The following is a 20,867-nucleotide window of genomic DNA, read 5'->3' as shown; positions in this document are numbered from 1 at the left end:
CTTTTCCCTTGCTCCTGTCAGAGGTATGAGGGGATTTTTCTCCAGTATTTACTGTGAGAGCCTGGTAGAGATCCCAGGAGGTAAAACTCATGAAAGTGTGGGGTCCCCTGGTGACTGGCCCGCCTAGAGTATTTGACCCTCAGAGTTGTCCACACTGAGCCTCCACCAATTTGTCAGTTACAGTTCAGGTTTCTCTACCCCAGTACTAGTTCCTGCAAAGGTTTCTGCTCTGGCAGCGTGTGATTCTCTGTATTCGCCTGTCTCTCCAGTTCCGTAGCAGTTTGCTTTGTGACCACCCTTATCTTGACAAAGAAGAGTTACTAATGTTTCATATTGTTGTTAGGACAGAATGATGACTTCCAACCTTCGTATATGCCAAACTGGAAACCAGAAGTCCCTCAATCTATTTTAAAACTTTGTCAAGCATAGTCTTTTTGCACGTGTTTTTAAGCTTTTGATTTTCATTATTCAAAATCAAATTTTGAGTGTATATATATACTTTTTTAAAATAGTAATCTGCAAAATAAACTCAGAAAAATACAGTTATGGTACTTCAGGATTATTTTAGTCATTTCTATGACCATCTTTACGTGAGCTGTCCTGGATTTCGTTGTACAAATCAGTTAATGTAAAACTTCTTTTTAGTTCTGTGTTATCAAAAGAAACCAAATGGAATAAGTTTGCTTTACTGATCTAAATATCTAAACTAGTTTTTACCTGGAAACTTGAGCCTGTCTAATTTTTTTACCTGATAAATCTTCTCTACCAAATTGTTACATGAGTAAGTGATTATGAATTACACATTAACTAACCTTCAAATTGATAATTCACAAATGTGGTACTGAATGACTTGTTTGATTTTTCAAGTGTTTTTTACTTTATTTTGAAGCTTCTCAGCCTGTTGATAACCATGTTAGCCCATCTTCCTACTTGGGCCAGACACCAGCATCACCAGCCAGATACTCACCCGTTTCAAAAGCAGTGCTTGGTGATGATGAAATTACAAGGTAAGGAACTGCACATTCTTCATCCTTCTTACATAAAGCCAACTATTAGATGGAGTGATAATGAGCCGAGTAAGATATAGCCACAATTTTCAGGACTAAAACATTTTATTGACAGATGATGAACTTAAACCTTAATTTTTTTCATAGAGATTCATTGAAGAGCCTGAAATGTAAACATATTTTATATTCCAAATAAATCATTCCTGTTTTTTCTGACATTACTATGTTTTTTAAAGATTAGTAAATTGTCCTTAGAAATTAGATTAGGTAAAACTAAGTTAAGAATATTTATGCATATTTGAAACTAACTTTTCATATATTTCTTATCTAATGTACATCATAAAATATTATGGAAATTATTTAATTTGTGTTCAGAAGTCAAGTGGTTTTCTTTGTTTGATATATATCTTTGATAGCCTGACACTTAAAATTTACTTTCATCTAACATTACTAACTGCGCTAAAGTTCGCGGATTAACTCTCTTTTTATTTCCTAAGAACTCTTAACTAGGTGGGAAAAAATAAGTGAATTCACATATTCAGTATAGTTATAAGACATTATATTTGTACAGTTTGCTTTATAATTTGTACAAGTATTTATTAATTATAGCATTTAATATTAAATGTATGCCAATTAGTATCTGTTTTTCTGTCTTCATTATGTTGTTTAGCACGTGTTATTTTTGAACCTTCATAATTGAATTATTCTTTGTCAGTTGCTTGACTCTAGGCCGTGGTCTCTTCAAGGTCAGACAGGAGTGTTTGTCTTCGTTCTCCTCTTCAGGAGTCAGCAGTGTCGAGAACTTAATTTAATAGGTGCTCAGTAATTATGTTTGGAATGAAAATTTGCAGAAAGAATAGTGTTTGTGATATAAATTTTCGAAACTGTCTTTAGGCTGTCTTCCTATACTGATCTGTCATGGCCATTTTATGGTGGTTATTGTTATTTTCATTTAGTACCTATTTATAGACGTAAAGAGGAAAAATCGCTGGCTTATTTAGTCTTTAATCTCTGCATATTTTTCAAACTAAAAAATATGTTAGCATCTTGATTGTTGTTCCCTATCTTTTTTTCACAATATCTCTTGTCTAGAATATTGTATTGCCTTTTTAGTTTTACACAACAGGTCTACCTGTTGACTTTTCTGTGACAGTCAGGTGGCTGATTACTGAATATGTCTTTCTAAAATGGGTTGTGTTTTATCACTCCGTTTTGATAATAACACTACTTTGCCAAGATAATGAAGTACAAAAAATCTTTCCCCTCATATTAGAAGTTCTCCACAATTTGACCCTAAGCAATCATTTGGAGATTTTATAATTGGTAATGTGAGATAAAAGAAAAAGAAAAGAAATCCCAACATACAAACAGTTGATGATCCTAACGTTCATTTTTTAACAGCTTCGTTGAGATATGATTCACACAGCATATAGTTAACCCATTTGAAGTGTACAATTAGTGATTTTTCGTATATTACATTATTAATTTTTTAAATTATGGTAAAATCTGTATAACATAAAATTTGCTGTTTTATCCATTTTCAGATGTGCATTTCAGTGGCATTAATTCATTCAAATGTCATGCAACCATCACCATTATCTATTTCCAAAACCTTTTCATCACCTCAGACAAACTCTAACCATTAAGCAATAACTCCCCATTTCCTTGTTCTCCCAGCCTCTGGTAACTTCTACTCTACTTCCTGTCTCTATGAATTTGCTTATTCTAGATTGTTCATATAAGTGAAATCTTATAGTATTTATCCTTTTATGTCTGGCTTGTTTTACTTAGCACAATATTTTCAAGATTATTTCACATTGTAGCATGTATCAGAACTTTATTCCTTTTTATGGGTGAATAATATTCCATTGTGTGTGTATGCCACATTTTGTTTATCCGTCCATCTGTTGGTGAACACTTGGGTTGTTTCCACCTTTTGGGTGTTCTGAGTAATGCTGTGATAAACATTGGCATGCAAGTATCTACTTATGTCCCTGCTTTCAGTTCCTTTGGATATGTACCTAGGAGTGGAATTGCTGGGTCATATGATAACTTTATGTTTAGGTTTATGAGGAACCACCTATTTTCTATAGCAGCTGCACCATTTTACATTCCCATCATCAATATATGAGGGTTCCAGTTTCTCTACATCCTCACTAACACTTGTTTTTTCTGTTTTGTTTTGTTTTATAGCCATTGTGGTAGGTAGAACGTATCTCGTCGTAACTTTGATACATTTTCCTAATGATTAATGACGTTGAGCATCTTTTCATGTGCTTATTTGAAAAGTCAGAATTCATTTTCCTCTGGAAATATCATTGGATTTCAGCAGAGTATTCTTTTAATTACTATTTGGTAATGTAAAATTATAATTCATACATATGTTTTAAAGCATGGTAGGAACCCTAAACCATGAGTCCACCATCTAACAAGGAATAAAACATCACCAATATAGTGAAACATATCTTCTGCCCCTGATCCTGCCCTGCTTCTCTTCCACTGCCACACCAAGTTAACTGCGTTTGTGAATTGTGAATTTATTATTCCCTTTTCTTTCATATGTGTTTGTATGTATAATATTTCCTAAGCAGTATATTATGTAGTTTTGCTATATTTGACAAGAAAATATGATTTTGTTAACGCTGTAAATGAACTGGCAAAACTGATTATTGATGAATACCTATATATAACTAGAAAACACCATTTTAAGTTTTGAGCAGACAAATATTTAAGGTTAGTTCCACATTATATGGAAGATCCCTAAAATTTATTTTAAAAGAATACTTAGTTCTTTTAAGCCTTTTGTTACTAATAACTTTCTGCAGTATTTTAGATAAATCAGATTAAATTTTTAAAATAGTTACCAAGTATGATACATTCTAATTTCAAATGGTACTTTGTATTTCATCGTATCTAAAATAATCTGCTACTGGGATTTTCCTGGTCTTACCAGGTGTGAATGGTTTTCACATAACTGTGTATAATTGGCAGCAAATGTGAAACATGATTTAGTCGTAAGATGTTTTCTGATTTCAGATTTTAAATGGAGGAGGGCAGAAAAGGTACATCTTAGAATGGAAGAAAAGCAGAGATAGAGGGATGTGACCTTAGAAATAAAGATATTTAATTATTTCATATTAAAAGTCTGATGATGGGCAGTTCCAAGGTTTGTTTAGCAACCCTAGGTCCATGGTGTCTCTGGGATTTTCTTGTTTGACCTTCATGGTTATAATATATCCAAGCCAGTAATGGGATTTTATTGTTCATTCTTTTTTTTTCTCTGATTTTTTTTCATTGCAGTGACATTGATTTATAACATTGTATAAATTTCAGGTGTACATCATTATATTTCGATTCCTCTGTAGATTACATCGTGTTCACCACCCTTGTTCATTCTTTAGCACGGGATTAATTTAGATCTGGAGGGAAATAAATGTGCTTTGGATGGGGACAAAATGTGCTTTGTCCTTGTTAAGGTCTTTCTTTGGGAAGTGACAATAAAATTTTCCTTCATTTCTGAGGCAGGAATAGGGTCGTAGCCTCACCTTAGCAAAGGGGAATGGGATTGCAGTGACTGGCTTATGTTAGTCATGATTCATCCCTTTGGGACTAGAAAAAGGGACTACCTGCTCTAAGACAAAGGATGCCTTTTACAACATCTAAGAAGGTAGGGGTAGTGACTACTTCATAGGCAATAAAATGTGTGCAACATCAATTTTTCATAAGTATATGTATTTCTTGAGTAGGCTCTTTATATCATTTTTTTAGTTGCTTCATTGTTTTCTCCTTTTTGTTTGAGTTTTGTGTTTATTTTTTAATGTGATTTTTCTTTAGCTTTTTTATAAAATTAGAATTTTTTCTTTTAATGTCTAAGCCTAATTTTGTAGGCTTAGAAAGAATGTCTTTATTCCACAGTTTTGAAAACCCTTTTAAATTTCATCTGGCTTTCTTTATAGTTTGATAATATGAGAGTTATCAATAGGGGATTCTCGTTGATAGAATGTCCAGTGCTATATAAAATTTCTAAGGTATTCAATATTTTTTTAATTTTTAGGGAACCTAGAAAAGTTGTTCTTCATCGTGGCTCAACGGGCCTTGGTTTCAACATTGTAGGAGGTGAAGATGGAGAAGGAATATTTATTTCCTTTATCTTGGCTGGAGGACCTGCTGACCTTAGTGGAGAACTCAGAAAAGGAGATCGTATTATATCGGTAGGATATGTTGATCAAAATACTGTTTTCCCTATTTTAACTGTTAGTAATAATTAAAAGTTTTGGTTTTTATATTTTAAAGTTATGGGAGATATTTTGTTTATCTTCTTACCATTTTACCGTTTAATTGTAGAATTATAGTGTTATGAGAGAGCATGTTTTTTATGATAGGTTTTCTTTTGATATTTGACTTATAAGGGGTCAGTCTTTATAATTTATAAATGTGCTTGAAGGAAGTATGTATTCTCTGTTGACTGCAGGGTTCTCTTAGATGTCTGTTAACTCAACCTTGTTTCTCTTATAGTTCAGATCTTCTTTATACTTAAATCTGTTGTCTACTTAATCTATTATTAAAAGACATTTTTTAACCATTCTGAATATGATGGTGGCTTTAGCATTTTGTCCTTGCAGCAATTTTTTTCTTTGTATCTTTGAAACTATGTTATGAGATGCATCTAAGTTTAGAATCATCATTGATTATTTGATGATTTTGATTATTTATAGTTTCTTACATTCTTTTAAGTTTTTCTTTTAAACCTATTTATTTTATATTCCATAAATAAAAGTTCTGTTTTCTGAAGTTTGTGGGTATCTAATACACACTATTTTGTGATGACTTGTGGTAAATTGCTTTCTCATGTTCTAAATTTTGCATTGTGAGCTTATTTTCAATAGTATTTTATTTACTTTATGTCTAGGAATCCAGTGCTACCTGCATTGGGGAGTGGTATTCTTCCAAAAATATTTTACATTGCTTGTAGTAGACTCAAGAGCATCATTCTTATCACCATTTTTCCAATGAAAAAACTGAAGTTTAGAGGTTAATTTTCCCATAGTAGCTAACAATAGCTAATAAATGGTATAGCCAGGATTCACCTTAACCACTACATTATGCTTTGCCATTTTGTTTTTAATTAAAAAGGTAATACTTTCTAAAATTTTAGGATCTGGGATACAGAAACAAACCTCTATCCTGGGTCAACAGTGCTATTCAGTATTGATAACTATTTTAAACCATTAATATAAATCAATAGAGATCTTTTCAACTACAAAATATAAAGAAAATCAGAAATTACTCCTCAAAACGAAGATGGATGTTGTTGGAACATGATGAGAAAAGCATTCAAAAAATGTACACTGCATCTTTTCTGCCATTTTCAGATCAGTCCGTCTCGCCACCTGACCCTTCCCTGTATGTCCTTAGATGTATCAGCATATTCCTGCAGCCTGTCCTTTTGAGGATCCTTTATTAATTCAAGATAGACCGAATCTAAGACAGAAAGAGGGTAACTGGTCATTTACAAAAGAAGTAGAACTCTGTTTTTGGTTTAGTTCTGAGATCATAGTGTAACCAACTGGTGTTTGGATGAAAATCTTGGGCATTTGAGTCTTCAAATATGCAGGGGTACTTTACTAAGAATTACAGTACCATAATCTTAGAAAATAAAGGAAATTATTAATGTGCAATGCAACCAAGTGGAAACTGTACTTCTGTACTTAAGGCTACAGCAACTAAAATAGCATAGTGCTATCCAAGAACAGTGATTATTGGAAGAGATCTGTAAAGCAGGAATACACCCTAGTTACAGTGTTAGAATGTCAGGTGTCAAGAGACCATAACTCTTACCCTAAAAACCAAAACAATCTGGATAAGTTTAGAGAAACTAACCCCATCAGAGGACTGAGAATTCAAAGTAGCCTAAGTAAACTAACTTACAGATAGTAACTAGTCCTTCACAGAAGAGAAGACACCTGTGGCAGTGCCTTCTTGGTAGAGTGGTGGGAGGAAGAGAAGGAATAGATGGGGGTAGGGAGAAATCAGCCAAAACTTTACCCAACATTTAATGGCCTCAGTGGACTGATGAAACTGATAAACATTCTGGGAAGCCACAGAGCAAGTCTGCACTTACCTGCCAACTCTTTCCCATGGGTGTTCACTGAGTGCTCAGAGGCAATAAACCAAAGGTTAGGAACCAACAGAGGTGAACTGAGAGAAAATCATTCCTTAGTCGTATAGTGCATCCCCAAATACAAGACACTTGACCAATAAATATAGGGGACTTTGGGCAGAAGATTTGTGAAAGTCAACCTCAGGAACTTTGTACCTTGAGCTGCTAATGGCTGAGAGTGGGGCAGGAGAGCTGAGAAAAAGCAGTCTGAGGCAATCTAGACAGAGAGATATCTCCAGAACACAGCAAGCCTGGGGTAGGTCTCAGAGCGTGGAACTTATCAGCAATCCAGAAAGCTGGCAGCAGGGTTATAAGGCAGTGGTTCGGTGGTTCAACTATAAAACACAAAGAGATCTTGGGGATCTCATCTGTGCTCACATCGTAAACCCCTCAGAAGGAAAATTCTTAATCCTGCTCTCAAAACATTTGACATTAAACTTAAAGTTACAACAAAATCTAATTACATTTCAACTACAGATCATATCACTGCAGCTCCCTCCCCTACTTTAGTGGCCTGAGACAAGGGTTGTTCCCTGTTCTAGAATTAAATATTATTTATTTCAGCCTCTACTGTTATTTTACCCAAAATGTCTATTTTATAATTAAAAATTACAAAACACGTGAAAAAGAAAGAAAATGAAACTAGTTATCAAGACAGAAAGCAGTCAACAGAAGTAAATGAGAGAAGGCTTAGATGTTGGATTTATTAAACAGGAGCTTTAAAATAATTATGATAAAGTCATGTGATGATAATACTAAAGGGTGTAGTGGTAAAGGGAGACAATAAGGTTGAAAAGATTGGAGAATTTCAGCAATGACCTAGAAACTACAAAAAGTGAATTATGTGGAATTGCTAGAAATAAAAAAAGCTATCACAAATGAAACTTTTATTTGAGAGACATAATAGCATACTGGAATCAGCAGAGGAAAGAATCAATAAACTTGAACATAGGTCAAAGAAAATTTCCAAACTGAAACATAAAGTGAGTGGGGAGAAAAGTTTTGGGAAGAAAAAGCAAACCAGAGTGTCTGAGATCTATGGAACAATATCAGATGGTCTAATAAAGAGGAGACAGAATCTTTGAAGACGTAATGACAAAGAATTCTCCAAACCGATGAAAGGTATCAACTCACAGATCTCTGATGCGCAGCAAACTCAAGACACAATATGTACAAAGCAAACCAGACCTAGGTCCATCATGCAGTACTAGAAAGCTACGCTAAAGAGCACATGTCAAAAGCAGGCACAGAAGCAACACGCTGCGTACATGGGAACAATACAAATGACAGCTGACTTCTCCCTAGAAACATTAGAAGACATAAAACAATTGAACAATATCTTCAAAGTGCGAAAAGAAAAACTGTCAACCCAGAATCCTATATCCAGTGAAATTATTCATCAGAAATGAAGTTGAAATAAAAACATTTCAGACAGACAGTAACTGAGAGAATTTGTCTCAGACACACAAGAAATACTAGAAGAAATTGTTCTGATTAGAGAAATTCTACCAGATGGAACCCTAGATCTGCAGAGAGGAATTAAGAACAACAGAAAGGGTAAATACCTGGATAAATATAGAAAATACATTTTTAAAGTTTTTAAAAGTAGTTTTACATATTTTATTAGACTATTGGCTATTTAAAACAAAAAAATTGCAGTGTATTGTGGGGCTTATGACATGTAGAAGTAAAATGTAAGGCCACTAGAACACAAACTGAAAGGGAAGATGGAATTACACTATTGTTTCTTATACAGTTTGTGAAGTGGTATAAGCTTACTTGAAAGTAAACTGTGATAACTTATACTTATGTGTTATAATCTCTAGAAGAGGCAGTAAAAATACTACAAAGAGGTATAATTTTTAAAAAATCTATGCAGGAGATAAAATGAAATATGAAAAAATACATGCTTCTTACAAATGAAGGCAGGAAAGGAGGAAAAGACAGGGTAAATAAAAAGCAATACCAAGATGTAAGTTTGAAATCCAACTATATTAACATCTGTCTTACAGTAAACACTCCAATTAAGATGCAGAAATTTTCAGCTTGGTTCAAAAACAACCAAGACCCAACTATATGCTCGTTATCAGAAATTCATTTTAAATCTGAAGACTCAGATGTTGTAAGTAAAAGAGTGGAAGAAAGTATACCATGTAAACAGCATCTGGAAGATAATGTGACTATATTCATATGAGACAAAATAGACAAATAGATTATAACAGATTTTATAATGATAAAAACACCATTTCATCAAGACATAACAGTACTCAGTGTGCATGTACCTAATAATCCTTTCAAAATACATGAAGCAAAAATTACCAGAAATGAATGATGGAACTGAACTTCTAGAAGAAAACATACAAGAAAATCTTGGTGAACATTTGGATTAGTCACAGGTTTCTTAAAGAAGACCAAGGGACCAAGTCAGTTCAATGGTGAAAGGCAAGTCTTTTTAATAAATGTTGCTGAAACAACTGCATATCTCTAAGGAAAAACATGGACCTCAACCCAGTCTTACTCCGGATGTAAAAATGAATCCTAGATGGATTATAAATCTAAGTGTAAAGCCCGGAACCATAATTCTCCTAGAAGAAAATATAGGAAGATATCTTTGCCACCCTGGGGTAGACAACAGTTTCTTGGACAAGATACATAAGACACTAACCATAAAAAAGGTGCCATTAAGAAACCAAATAGGGAGCCCGCCTCGTGGCTGAGTGGTTAAGTTCACACGCTCCACTTCAGCAGCCCAGGGTTTTGCCGGTTCAGATCCTGGGCATGGACCTAGCACTGCTCATCAAGCTGTGCTGAGACGGCATCCCACATAGCAGAGCCAGAAGGACCTACAAGTAGAATATACAACTATGTACTGGGGGGCTTTAGGGAGAGGAAGAAGAAGGAGGAAAAAAAAAGATTGGCAACAGATGTTAGCTGAGGTGCCAATCTTTAAAAATAAATAAATGAATAAAAAATATATTTAAAAAACAAAGAAACCAAATAGACAAGCCACACAGTGGGAAAAAATATTCTTAGTACGTTTATCTGACAAAAGACTTGTGTCTAGGATATATAAACATCTCCCACAAGTCAACAATAAAAAGTTGAGTAACCCCATCTAAAAATGAGCAAAAGACTTAAATATTTCACAAAACAAGATACAGGAATAATCTGTAAGCACATAAAAAGGTGCTTAACATTGGGCATCAGGGCAGTACAGAAAACAGTCAGTAAAGGGGTTTGGAGGAATTTGGATGGGAGTGATGTAACTTTTCTATATCTTTATTATGGCTACACAACATAGGCAATTGTCAAAACTCTTAACTGTAAACTAAAAAATATGAATTTACTGACTGTGAATTATGCCCAAATAAAAAGATATTTTTAAAGCTACAACAAAATACCATATCCCACTTGAATGGCTAAAGTGAAAGATGTATGACAACAAACATAGGTGAAGATACAGAGCAGTTATTATAACTCATTCCTTAGTGGTGGGCATGTAAAATTGTACAACCACTACAAGAACTTTTGGGGAAGTTTTTAAGAAATTAAATGTATATCTAACCTGTCACCTAGATTTTACCCAAGAAATCATGTCTATGTAAACACTACCAAGAAATGTTCATAACAGCCTTATTCATAATTCCAGATCTGCAAATGACTGAAGTGTCCATCAGTAGTAGAATAGCTAAATAAATTGTAGTATACTTATATAATATAAAGCTGCTCAGCAATAAAAAGTAACAAACTACTGAAACTCAATACAACATAGAGGCCACTGAAAAACATCATGTTGAGTAAAACAAAACACACCACAAAAATACATACTGTACGATTCCAGTTATATGGTAATCATAAGCAGGCAACACTAATTTTTATTGATAGAAGTCAGAAAGTGGTTGCTGGTGATTGTTCTTAACTATAAAGAGGCACAATGGAAATTTCTGGGTTGGTTGATGGAAAGGGTATGTATCTTGTTTGGGGTTGTGGTTAATGGGTGTATGTAGTTGTCAAAAATCCTTCCAACTGAACTGTTCAAATTTGTATATTTTATTGCTTATAATTCTACTGTAATTTAATTTTTTAAAATAAGTTCTGGTATGATAAGTACATATTAGTGGTAAGGAATGGATTTTTTAAAAATAAATGTTGTTGGATGGATTAGCTAGTTATTTAAGGGAATAAAATTAGCTTTACAACCTCACTTCACACCTTGTGTTAAAATAAGTTTTCAGTTGGCTTAGACTAGATGTGAAAAACACAAAGCAAAAATAGGTGTTTTTTAAATTGTCCATGTGGGACCACTTCATAGTGGGTCACTGACACACTGCTAGAGTATATTAGACTGACCAGCACAACCTGGTTCACCCAGAACTTTCCCTGTTTTAGCACTGACAGCCCTGTGTCTGGAAACCCCTTTAGTCTCAATTTTGAAACTGAAATTCCCAGTCAGTCCAGACCAGTTGCTCACCCTAATGTGAGTGTAAGTTAAATACAGGCTTATGTTTGACGGTATGTGTCAATAACCTTAAAATTTTAATACTTACTATGCTTTTCTAGGGAAATATCCTGAGAGCAGTAGGGAAAACCTTAGGTGCAAGAGAAAAACATGAGAAAAGATATTCAAAACTAAACAAAACTAACTTAAAACCCTGAAACAAACTTAAGTACTTCATTAGACAAAACTTAGCTGTTTTCAGTCTTTCACTTCATCACCTCGCAGCCGTGTTAAAAGGCAGCTTCCTAGACCCCATCCCCAGTTTCTGATTGAGTATGACTTGGGTAGGGTCTGAAACTTTGTATTTCTAACAAATATCCAAGAGATACTGATGTTGCTGCTCCTATGACCAAACTTTGTGAACCACTATTCTAAAACCATCCCTGTTATTGATGTTTGTAATGATGAACCCACATTACTGAGAAAAATATAAATAAGTTATTTGAGAAAGCAAGGAAATAAGTTTTATAAAATATTCCCTTTTACATATTTAATTTTGCTGAAGAAAGAAGCTTTTGAAATCAAGGTCTATTACCTATGTAGAACACTGTATTTTTCAATATGGTATAAATGAAGTATTACTGTTATTTCCAATGATGTCAAGTGTAGTAGAGAATATAGTGGATATTCACCAAAAATTTAAGATCTTAGAATCAAAAGTGACCCAAAAGGCTTCAACAAAAATTCTCTCCTCCGTCAAAGCAGTGAGAAGTGGCCAAAATTGTCAGAATAAGCTTTTTTGTGTGTATGTGAGGAAGATCAGCTCTGAGCTAACATCTATTGCCAATCTTCCTCTCTTTGCTTGAGGAAGATTGTCACTGAGCTAATATCTGTGCCAGTCATCTTCTATTTCATATGTGGGACACTGCCACAGCATGGCTTGATGAGCAGTGCATAGGTCCACGCAAGGGATGCAAACCTGTGAACCCTGGGCGGGCAAAGCAGAGTTCATGAACTTAACCACTACACCAGCAGGCAGGCCCCTCCCCCCCCTTTTTTTTTGAGGAAGATTAGCCCTGAGCTAACATCCACCACCAACCCTCCACTTTTTTCTGAGGAAACTTGGCCCTGAGCTAACATCTGTGCCCGTCTTCCTCTACTTTATAGGTAGGATACCTGCCACAGCATGGCTTAATAAGCAGTGTGTAGGTCTGTACCCGAGATCCAAACTGATGAACCCCAGGCCACCAAAGCAGTGTGTGCAAACTTAACTGCTATGCCACTGGGCTGGCCCTCAGAATAAACTTTTTTAAGACTCTGGAAAGTAATCAAAGAATTGCAACAGTTTATTCAAGAAAAATGACTGAATCTCATAAATGTGAGCTTTGTGGAGTTTTAACTTGCCTAAGTCCTATTCCCTGCTCTCCAGTACCACATTAACCTTAAAAAATAGTCCACATTTACAGTGAAAACCAGTAAGCTGACAGCCACTAGAGAGAGTAGAACAGAGGTGGAATTTTCAGAGCCTCTTCCCCAGAGAACTGTCATAATTTGACCTAATAGTTCTTGAAACACCGTATTTGCAAGGTTCTCTGTATTTGACCTGATTTAGAGTTTCACCAGTGCAAAAGCCTTCTCCCCTGGGGTAATTGTCAAAACAATTACAGGCACGTTATGGCTGCCTGAGACATTGGATAACGGGGCAAACAGTACGCAATTCAAAAGTTTACACAGAAAACTGAGAAATGAGATCTCCATAGGGCCTTTGAAAAGTCCTGACATATTGCTTGGAATCTAGGAGGACACCTGCATGTCTTGGACTCTGTGCATGCTCAGGAAAGACCTGAAAGGACCCTAAACTCTCCCCTCTGGCTGACCATGAGGCTCTGTGCAAGCAGTAAGTGAAGACTGAGGCAGAGTTATCAATTGCCTAGGCGAGTGTTGAAGGTGTTAGCCAATGTGCATGCAGAGCTCTTCAGGCAAAGAGTCCATGCATTTAAGGAAATTACTGTCCATTCATTAACTGACCATTAAACTAACAGGCAGAGACATCAGTGGTACACACAAGAAAGAATACAAACTTTGTAGAATTCAGAAAAGTCACCAAACAGCAACTATAACAAAAAGCAACAATAAGTCATGGGTAGGAGGGCAGATCTGATTTCCAGAGTTGCTACATTATATTATTTCAGATGTCCAGTTTTCAACAAATTATGAGACATGCAGAAGAACATGAAAATGTGGCCTGTACACAGGAAGAAAAGCAATAAAAAGAAACTGTCCTGAAGGAATCACAACTTTGGACTTAACTAGACAAAGACTTGAAATCAGATATTTCAAATATGTTCAAAGAACTAAAGAAACCATGTCTACAGAATGAAAGTATAGGAACAATCTCTCACCAAGTAGAAAGAAGATCAATAAAGAGATTCTATTATAAAAAAAGAACCAAATAGAAATTATGGAGTTGAAAAGTACAATAACTGAAATGAAGAAAATCCTAGACAAGCTTAACAGCAGATTTGAGCTGGCAGAAGACAGAATCAGCAAGAAGAAAAATTAACTGAGCCTCAAAGATCTATGGGATACCATCAAGTATACCAATATATGCATAATGAAGTCTCAGAATGACAGGAGAGAAAGGGACAGAAAGAATATTTAAATAAGTAATGACTGAGAACTTCCCAAATTTGATAAAAAGCATTGTACACATCTGAAAAGCTTGGTGAACTCCAAGTAGAATAAACTTGAAGAAATCCACACCATAGACTCATCATAATCAAACTGTCAAAAGACAGACAGAGAATCTTGAAAGCAGAAAGATGGAAATGATTCATTATGTACAGGGAATCTTCAATAAGATTAACACCTAATTTGTCCTCAAAAACCATGGTGGGATGACATATTAAAACTTGGGCGGGCGGGGCGCAGCTGGCCCCATGGTCGAGTGGTTAAGTTCGTGCACTCCACTTCGCCAGCCCAGGGTTTGCGTGTTCAGATCCTGGGCACAGACCTAGCACCACTCGTCAAGCCATGCTGAGGTGGCATCCCGCATCCCACAACTAGAAGAACCCACAACTAGAATATAAAACTATGTACTGGGGGGCTTTGAGGAGGAGGGGGAGGGATTGGCAACAGATGTCTGCTCAGGGCCAATCTTTGGGGGGAAAAAGAAAAGTTCTGGGGGAAAAAGCTATTGACTAACAATTCTATATCCAGCCAGGCTATCCTTCAGAAATGAAGGACAAATTAAGACATGCCCAGGTAAACCAAAGCTGAGGAAGTTTGTCTCTAGTAAACCTGCCCTGCAAGAAGTACTGAAGGAAATCCTTCAGACTAAAATCAAAAGACACTAGTAAGTGACCCAAATCCACATGAAGAAATGGAGAGCACTGTTAAAGGGAACTACGTAGATAAACATAAACAGTATAAGTGTGTTTTTTGTTTGTAAATATTTGTTTTTCTCTTACATGATTTAAAAGACAACAAAGCAATAATTTTAAATCTGTGTTGATATGCACACATTGTATAAAGATGTAATTTATATCACAATAATATCACAAGGTGGGTAGAGGACACAGAGTTATATAGGAGCAGAGTTTTTATATACTACTGAATTAATTTGGTATTAATCCAAAGTAGATCATTATAAAATGTTAATTATAATCCAGAGAACCCACCAAGAAAATAAAATATATATAGCAAAAGAAATGACAAGGGAATTAAAATGGTTTACTAGAAAATATCTATTTAATAAAAGAAAGTAGTAATGGAATAATAGAGGAACAAAAAAGACATAAGGCGTAAAGAAAACAATATAGATGACATACATATTGCTTTTTCCATAATTACATTAAATGTAAATGGTTTGGGGGCTGGCCCTGTGGCCAAGTGGTTCATTTCGTGCCCTCTGCTTCGTCAGCCCAGGGTTTCGCCAGTTCAAATCCTGGGCGCAGACATGGCACCGCTTGTCAGGCCGTGCTGGGGTGGCATCCCACATGCCACAACTGGAAGGACCCACAACTAAAAAAAATACACAACTATGTACTGGCAGGGCTTTGGGGATAAAAATAAAATCTTTAAAAAAAAAGGGTGTAAAGGGATTAAGTGCTCCAGTTAAAAGACTGATACTGACAGAATGGATTAGAAAACAAGATCCAACTATATGTTGTCTACACCAAACACACTTAAGATTCAAAGATGCAGTGGTTTACTTTCAACAAACATTGAAAGTAAAAGGTTGGAAAAGATACACTATGTGCAAGCAGTAACCAAGAAACATCTAGAGTGGCTATACTAGTATCAGACAAAGTAGACTTTAAAACAAAACTTATTACTAAAGACAAAGGACATTTTATGATACATGTGTTTTGTAAATTATTTGTAATATATCATATAGTTGTATATATTATATAATTTTTGGTAAATCCCTAGAAAGACATAACTATTGAAACTGTCTCACGAAGAAATGGAAAAATCTGAAAGGAGCTGTAACAGTTAAAGGGATTGAATTGATAATCAAAATATCCCACAAAGGAAAAAGCCCAGGACTAGATAGCCTCACTGGTGCAGTCTGCCAAATGTTTAAAGAAGAATTAACACTAGTCATTTACACAAACTCTTCCCCAAAAAGGGATAAGCATGAAGAAGACTTCCCAACTCATTCTGCAAGGCCAGTATTATTGTTATATCAAACCAGACAAGGACATCATCAGAAAAAACTACAAGTTAATACCCTTATGAATATGGATATAAAAATCCCCAACAAAATATTATACCGTATCCAGCAGCATGAAAATGGATTATACACCATAACCAAGTAGAATTTATCAAGGAACGCCTGGTTGGTTCAACATAGAAAAACCCCTCAAAGTAAGACACTGAATAGAGTAAAGGACATAAACCACATGATCATCTCAACAGACACAGAAAAAGCACTAGTTGAAAACCAGCCCCATTGCATCATAAAAACACTGAAGAAATTAGGAAGAAAACTTCCTCAGCCTGATGAAGGGTATCTATGAAAAACTAATAGCTTAAATCACACTAGGCACTGAAACATTGAAAACTTTCACTCTAAGATTAGGAACAAGACCCAGGTGTCTACTCTTGCCACTTCTATTCAACATTGTCCTTGAGTTTCTAGACAGGACAGTTAGGCAAGAAAACGAAATAAAAAGCTTCCAGATTAAAAAGGAAGAAGGAAGACTATCTCTACATGACATGGCAGATGCCATAACCTTATATATAAAAAATCTTAGGAATCCAACAATAAAACTATTACAGCTAATAAACAAGTTCAGCAAATTTGCAGGACAGAGAATCACTGTACAAGAAACAGTTGTATTTCTGCATACTGGCATTGAATAACCTGAAAGTGAATTTAAGAAAACAATTCCAGGGCCAGCCCTGGTGGCCTAGTGGTTAAGTTCAGCACACTTGCTTTGGCCATCTAGGTTCAATTCCCAGCTGCAGACCTACACCACTTGTCAGTGGCCATGCTGTGGTGGCAGCTCACATGCTAAATAGAGGAAGATTGGCAAAGATGTTAGCTCAGGGCGAATCTTCTTCAGCAAAAAAAAAAAAAAAAAAAAAAAAAAGGTCCATTTACAATAGTATCAAAAAGAAGTAAAAATTTATGGATATATTTAATTAACAAAGTGGATAAACAAAATGTGGAATAGCCATACAATGAAGTATTATTCAGCCATAATAAGTAATGAAGTACTGATATGTGCTACAACAAGGATGAACTCCCAGGAGACCACACATGGTTTTATCTTCTGGCCAACATGTGCTTGCCCTATAGGTATACTATATGGAAACCAAGTTAATCACTGGTTGCTTAGTATTATAGAAAGCCTTTCATTTATATGTTAAAGGCTAAGTTAAAGAAGCCAAATACAAATGGCCACATATTATAGTATCCCATTTATTTAAAATGTACGTGATAGATAAATCCATTGAGTCAGAAAGTAGGTTAATGGTTGCCAGGGACCAAGCAGAGAGGGAAGGGGAGAATGACTGCTAATGGATAGTGGGTTTCTTTTAGGGGTTATGAAAATGCTTTGGAATTAGATCATGGTGATAGTTGCGCATCCTTGTGAATGCACTAAAAACCACTGAATTGTACACTTTAAAAGTGAACTTTATGTAACTTACGCCTCCATTTTTTTAAGTGTTAGTCTAAAAGAAAAATATGACCCTAAGGCTATTTGCATAAATATGTCTTTCAGTACAAGGATTTCTACTAAAACATCCTTGATAATCTATCTTCCATTAAAGTGTTCACTGATATTTAGGAAAGTTTTTAATTTGTAGTCTTCTTAACAGACTGTTCTCTTTTGAATCTATTTAGGTTGTCTTCAGATCTTTTCTGCAGCAGAAGGATTTGATGCTCAGGAATAATTCATTAAAAATTAGAATCTTCTCTATAATAATCCGTGAAAGTTTATCTTCCTTTTATGTTTCTTCCCTTATTTGTTCCCTTGGAATTAGGAGGATTTTCTTTATGTTCAAAGTAGAGCTGTTTATACATTGTGTTGAGTTTTTTATAGCCTTCAGCTAGAGATATTCTCTAATAAAATGACATTTTGTTATATTTGTTTAGATTAAGGTTCTTGGGTCTTGGTTTTCCTTCAAGAAGTATGTGTGTTTCTGCTTAGTTGCATAATGATATCCTTTATAGATGATATAAAACATCAGGTCTTTACATGGTTAAAATGGTTTTTTACGTAAATTTTATGATCTCAAGAATTTCTGGGCTCATAGTCAAATTTTCCAAAATTGGTGTGTGATCTTTAACAGGTTTTAGATTAGCTGTCGACAAAACAAGCTTTCATATAAAAATGGCGTGACAGTTCTCCTTCCTTTCCAAAAATATTCAGTGAAGGTCCGAACATTGCTGTAGTCCACCCATTGCTGTTTCTAGGGGGGAAAAAACCCAAATATTTAAAACTTATTACATTCAAGTGTAATGCTCCCGTGAATGTCCTATTAAGTTTTTCTTATGGTGAAAAAGGTACAGTCTCTTAAGATAGTGTGCCTTGCAGTATATACTAGGTATTGGCAGCCTTTCAGAAAAAGAATTAAGTTGCTTCTTCTTCTGAAGTGGGATTGATCCCCTCAGTAATTATTTCACCCAAGGAAGGGCCCTTTATTCAAAAAGTATCTCGTTGCTCATTTAATATCATTTACTCTGTTGAAATGTCTGTTCTTGAAATCTGAGCTATTTTAATACTTTTAAATAATTGCTTTCCTGTTACTCCAAAAGAATGGAAGCTTTAGTTTGGGAAAGGAAGGAAGAGAATTGGAACTGAAATGAGTAATAGGAGTGAAAATGTGGCAAGAGTAGAAAATACTACAAACAAAATGAATTTCCTTCCTCTTGCTTGAGGTACTCATGAAATGACAATGTACAAAATGATGACACTTGTTGACTTTTCAGGTTGTCAAAGTAAGGTATGTTTCTCAAGAGGTTGATAGACAGCCCTCCGGAAAACCTGCAGGAAGATGTTTTGGCTTTACTCATTTGACATTAAGCAAAGTATTTTTAGTGAATAAAAGTGCTTTGATTGATGGTAATATTTTATTTTACTGTACGATATATTTTTAGAAATCAGAACAAGAAAATATTTTAGTGATAAAGTAATTTTATCTATGCCTACTCAAAGAGCAGTCTGTTGTGATTTCTAATCAGTGTGATAATTTTCTTTCAAGTTTAAGATTTGGTTTGATTTACAGGTAAACAGTGTTGACCTCCGAACTGCCAGCCATGAGCAAGCAGCGGCCACTTTGAAAAATGCTGGCCAAGCTGTGACAATTGTTGCACAGTATCGACCTGAAGGTAATAAAATTCTTGCTATCTATGTTTATTGTTTATTTCAGTTTTTAGAATTATTATTCTTAATAATGTTTAACTTTCCAATCTTAACCTTTTTTATGTTTTGGTCTTATTTATTAATCTGGTGTTTTTTTAGTCTGAATCTAATTCACTATCCAGGCCAAAGGGTTTTTAATAGGATGTAGAAACTTAGATCTGCCAACTCTGTTGAGTATTTCACCATTACTTGGATTAATTTTCAAGTGTGTATTTTATTAAATCTGTTCTCTAACCAAACACATACATTTTAACATACCTATTACTAACTCAGTGATCCAAAAGAATAATAAAAATCATCAGCAAAGATAGTAATATTGCCAAAGAAAATTAGGTCATCTCAGTTTTTTCTAACTTCTGAATTAGATTGTATTTATTAATATCAAAGTTTAAGATATGTTTCTGATAGCCTTTCTTGCTGTTTAAAATATTGAGACATAATGTGTTTCTAGATAGTGAGGTATCATGGATATGACCTTACTGAGTTCCTAGGGGAAGAAGGTGGTAATGGAAAATTTGAAGTCATGCCATATTAACCATGTAGAAGACTCTAGTGTGTAGCAACATAGCCACTTCTCCAGTAAAACCTCAGTGGAATTTAAAAAGCAACCCAAAAGAATACATAGCATACTGGTTAATGTTCATAAACCACAAGATGAGGAAGGAAAAAGTGATGGGACTACAGGAGCCAAGTGAAACTTTCTGTAATTTGGCAACTGTTACATTTATTAATATTTTCTTGGAGTGAAATTTATTTTTGTAACAAAACCCAGTACGTTTTTTAGCTGATCAAAGAAGTTTGTTGGGCATTGCTTGCTATTTCATAATATGTACAGTCTTGTAAACCTCAGCATTTTAGGTTTAGTAACTGAACAAGGGTAAATTCATTTACATAAGGGGTAAATTCCGAGTAAATTCACATTAACCAAACAAATAGGGACTAATATATGAAGTCAGAATGCCAATTTATTAATTTCTGTGAGAAACAAAACTGCCAGGGAACCACACATGGTTTTATCTTCTGGCCAAACCATGCTTGCCCTGTAGGTATACTATACGGAAGCCAAGTTAATCACTGGTTGCTTAGTATTCTAGAAAGCCTTTCATTTATATGTTTATTAGGAATATAAACTATTTAGTTATAATTAAAGGTAAGTCAGTATCTGCTCCCTGACCTCCCCAGAAAACATACAAATGCAACAAGTAAAATAAAACATACATACACACTTCAACCCACACAACTCCACCTCACATTAAGCAAAACTAAGAAGACAGATGTTAATGCCTGAACAACAACATATAGGCAAAGGCTGCTTAGCAGCTTGAGATCTGACGGAAGCCACATGGAAAGAGGGGAAGAGTAAAACATGGAGTGTTGGGAAT

The 20,867-nt window shown here is 35.0% G+C and overlaps 1 protein-coding gene across 18 annotated transcripts in view; it reads left to right on the top strand.

Moving 5' to 3' along the window:
- Nucleotides 1-20,867, top strand: part of DLG1 (discs large MAGUK scaffold protein 1) — a 256,957-nt gene that overhangs the window by 179,780 nt on the left and 56,310 nt on the right. For all 18 annotated transcript variants that reach the window (XM_070509126.1, XM_070509131.1, XM_014868119.3 and 15 more), the window contains 3 exons: nt 890-1,007; nt 5,062-5,218; nt 19,349-19,451. In XM_070509126.1, the coding sequence (XP_070365227.1) occupies nt 890-1,007; nt 5,062-5,218; nt 19,349-19,451 (378 nt within the window). The remainder of the gene's footprint in view (nt 1-889; nt 1,008-5,061; nt 5,219-19,348; nt 19,452-20,867) is intronic.

Source organism: Equus asinus, chromosome 5 (genome assembly GCF_041296235.1).
Source record: "Equus asinus isolate D_3611 breed Donkey chromosome 5, EquAss-T2T_v2, whole genome shotgun sequence".
NCBI classification, from domain to species: domain Eukaryota; kingdom Metazoa; phylum Chordata; class Mammalia; order Perissodactyla; family Equidae; genus Equus; species Equus asinus.
Note: the sequence above shows the minus strand (reverse complement) of the source record. Positions and strands in the feature narration are given on the sequence as shown.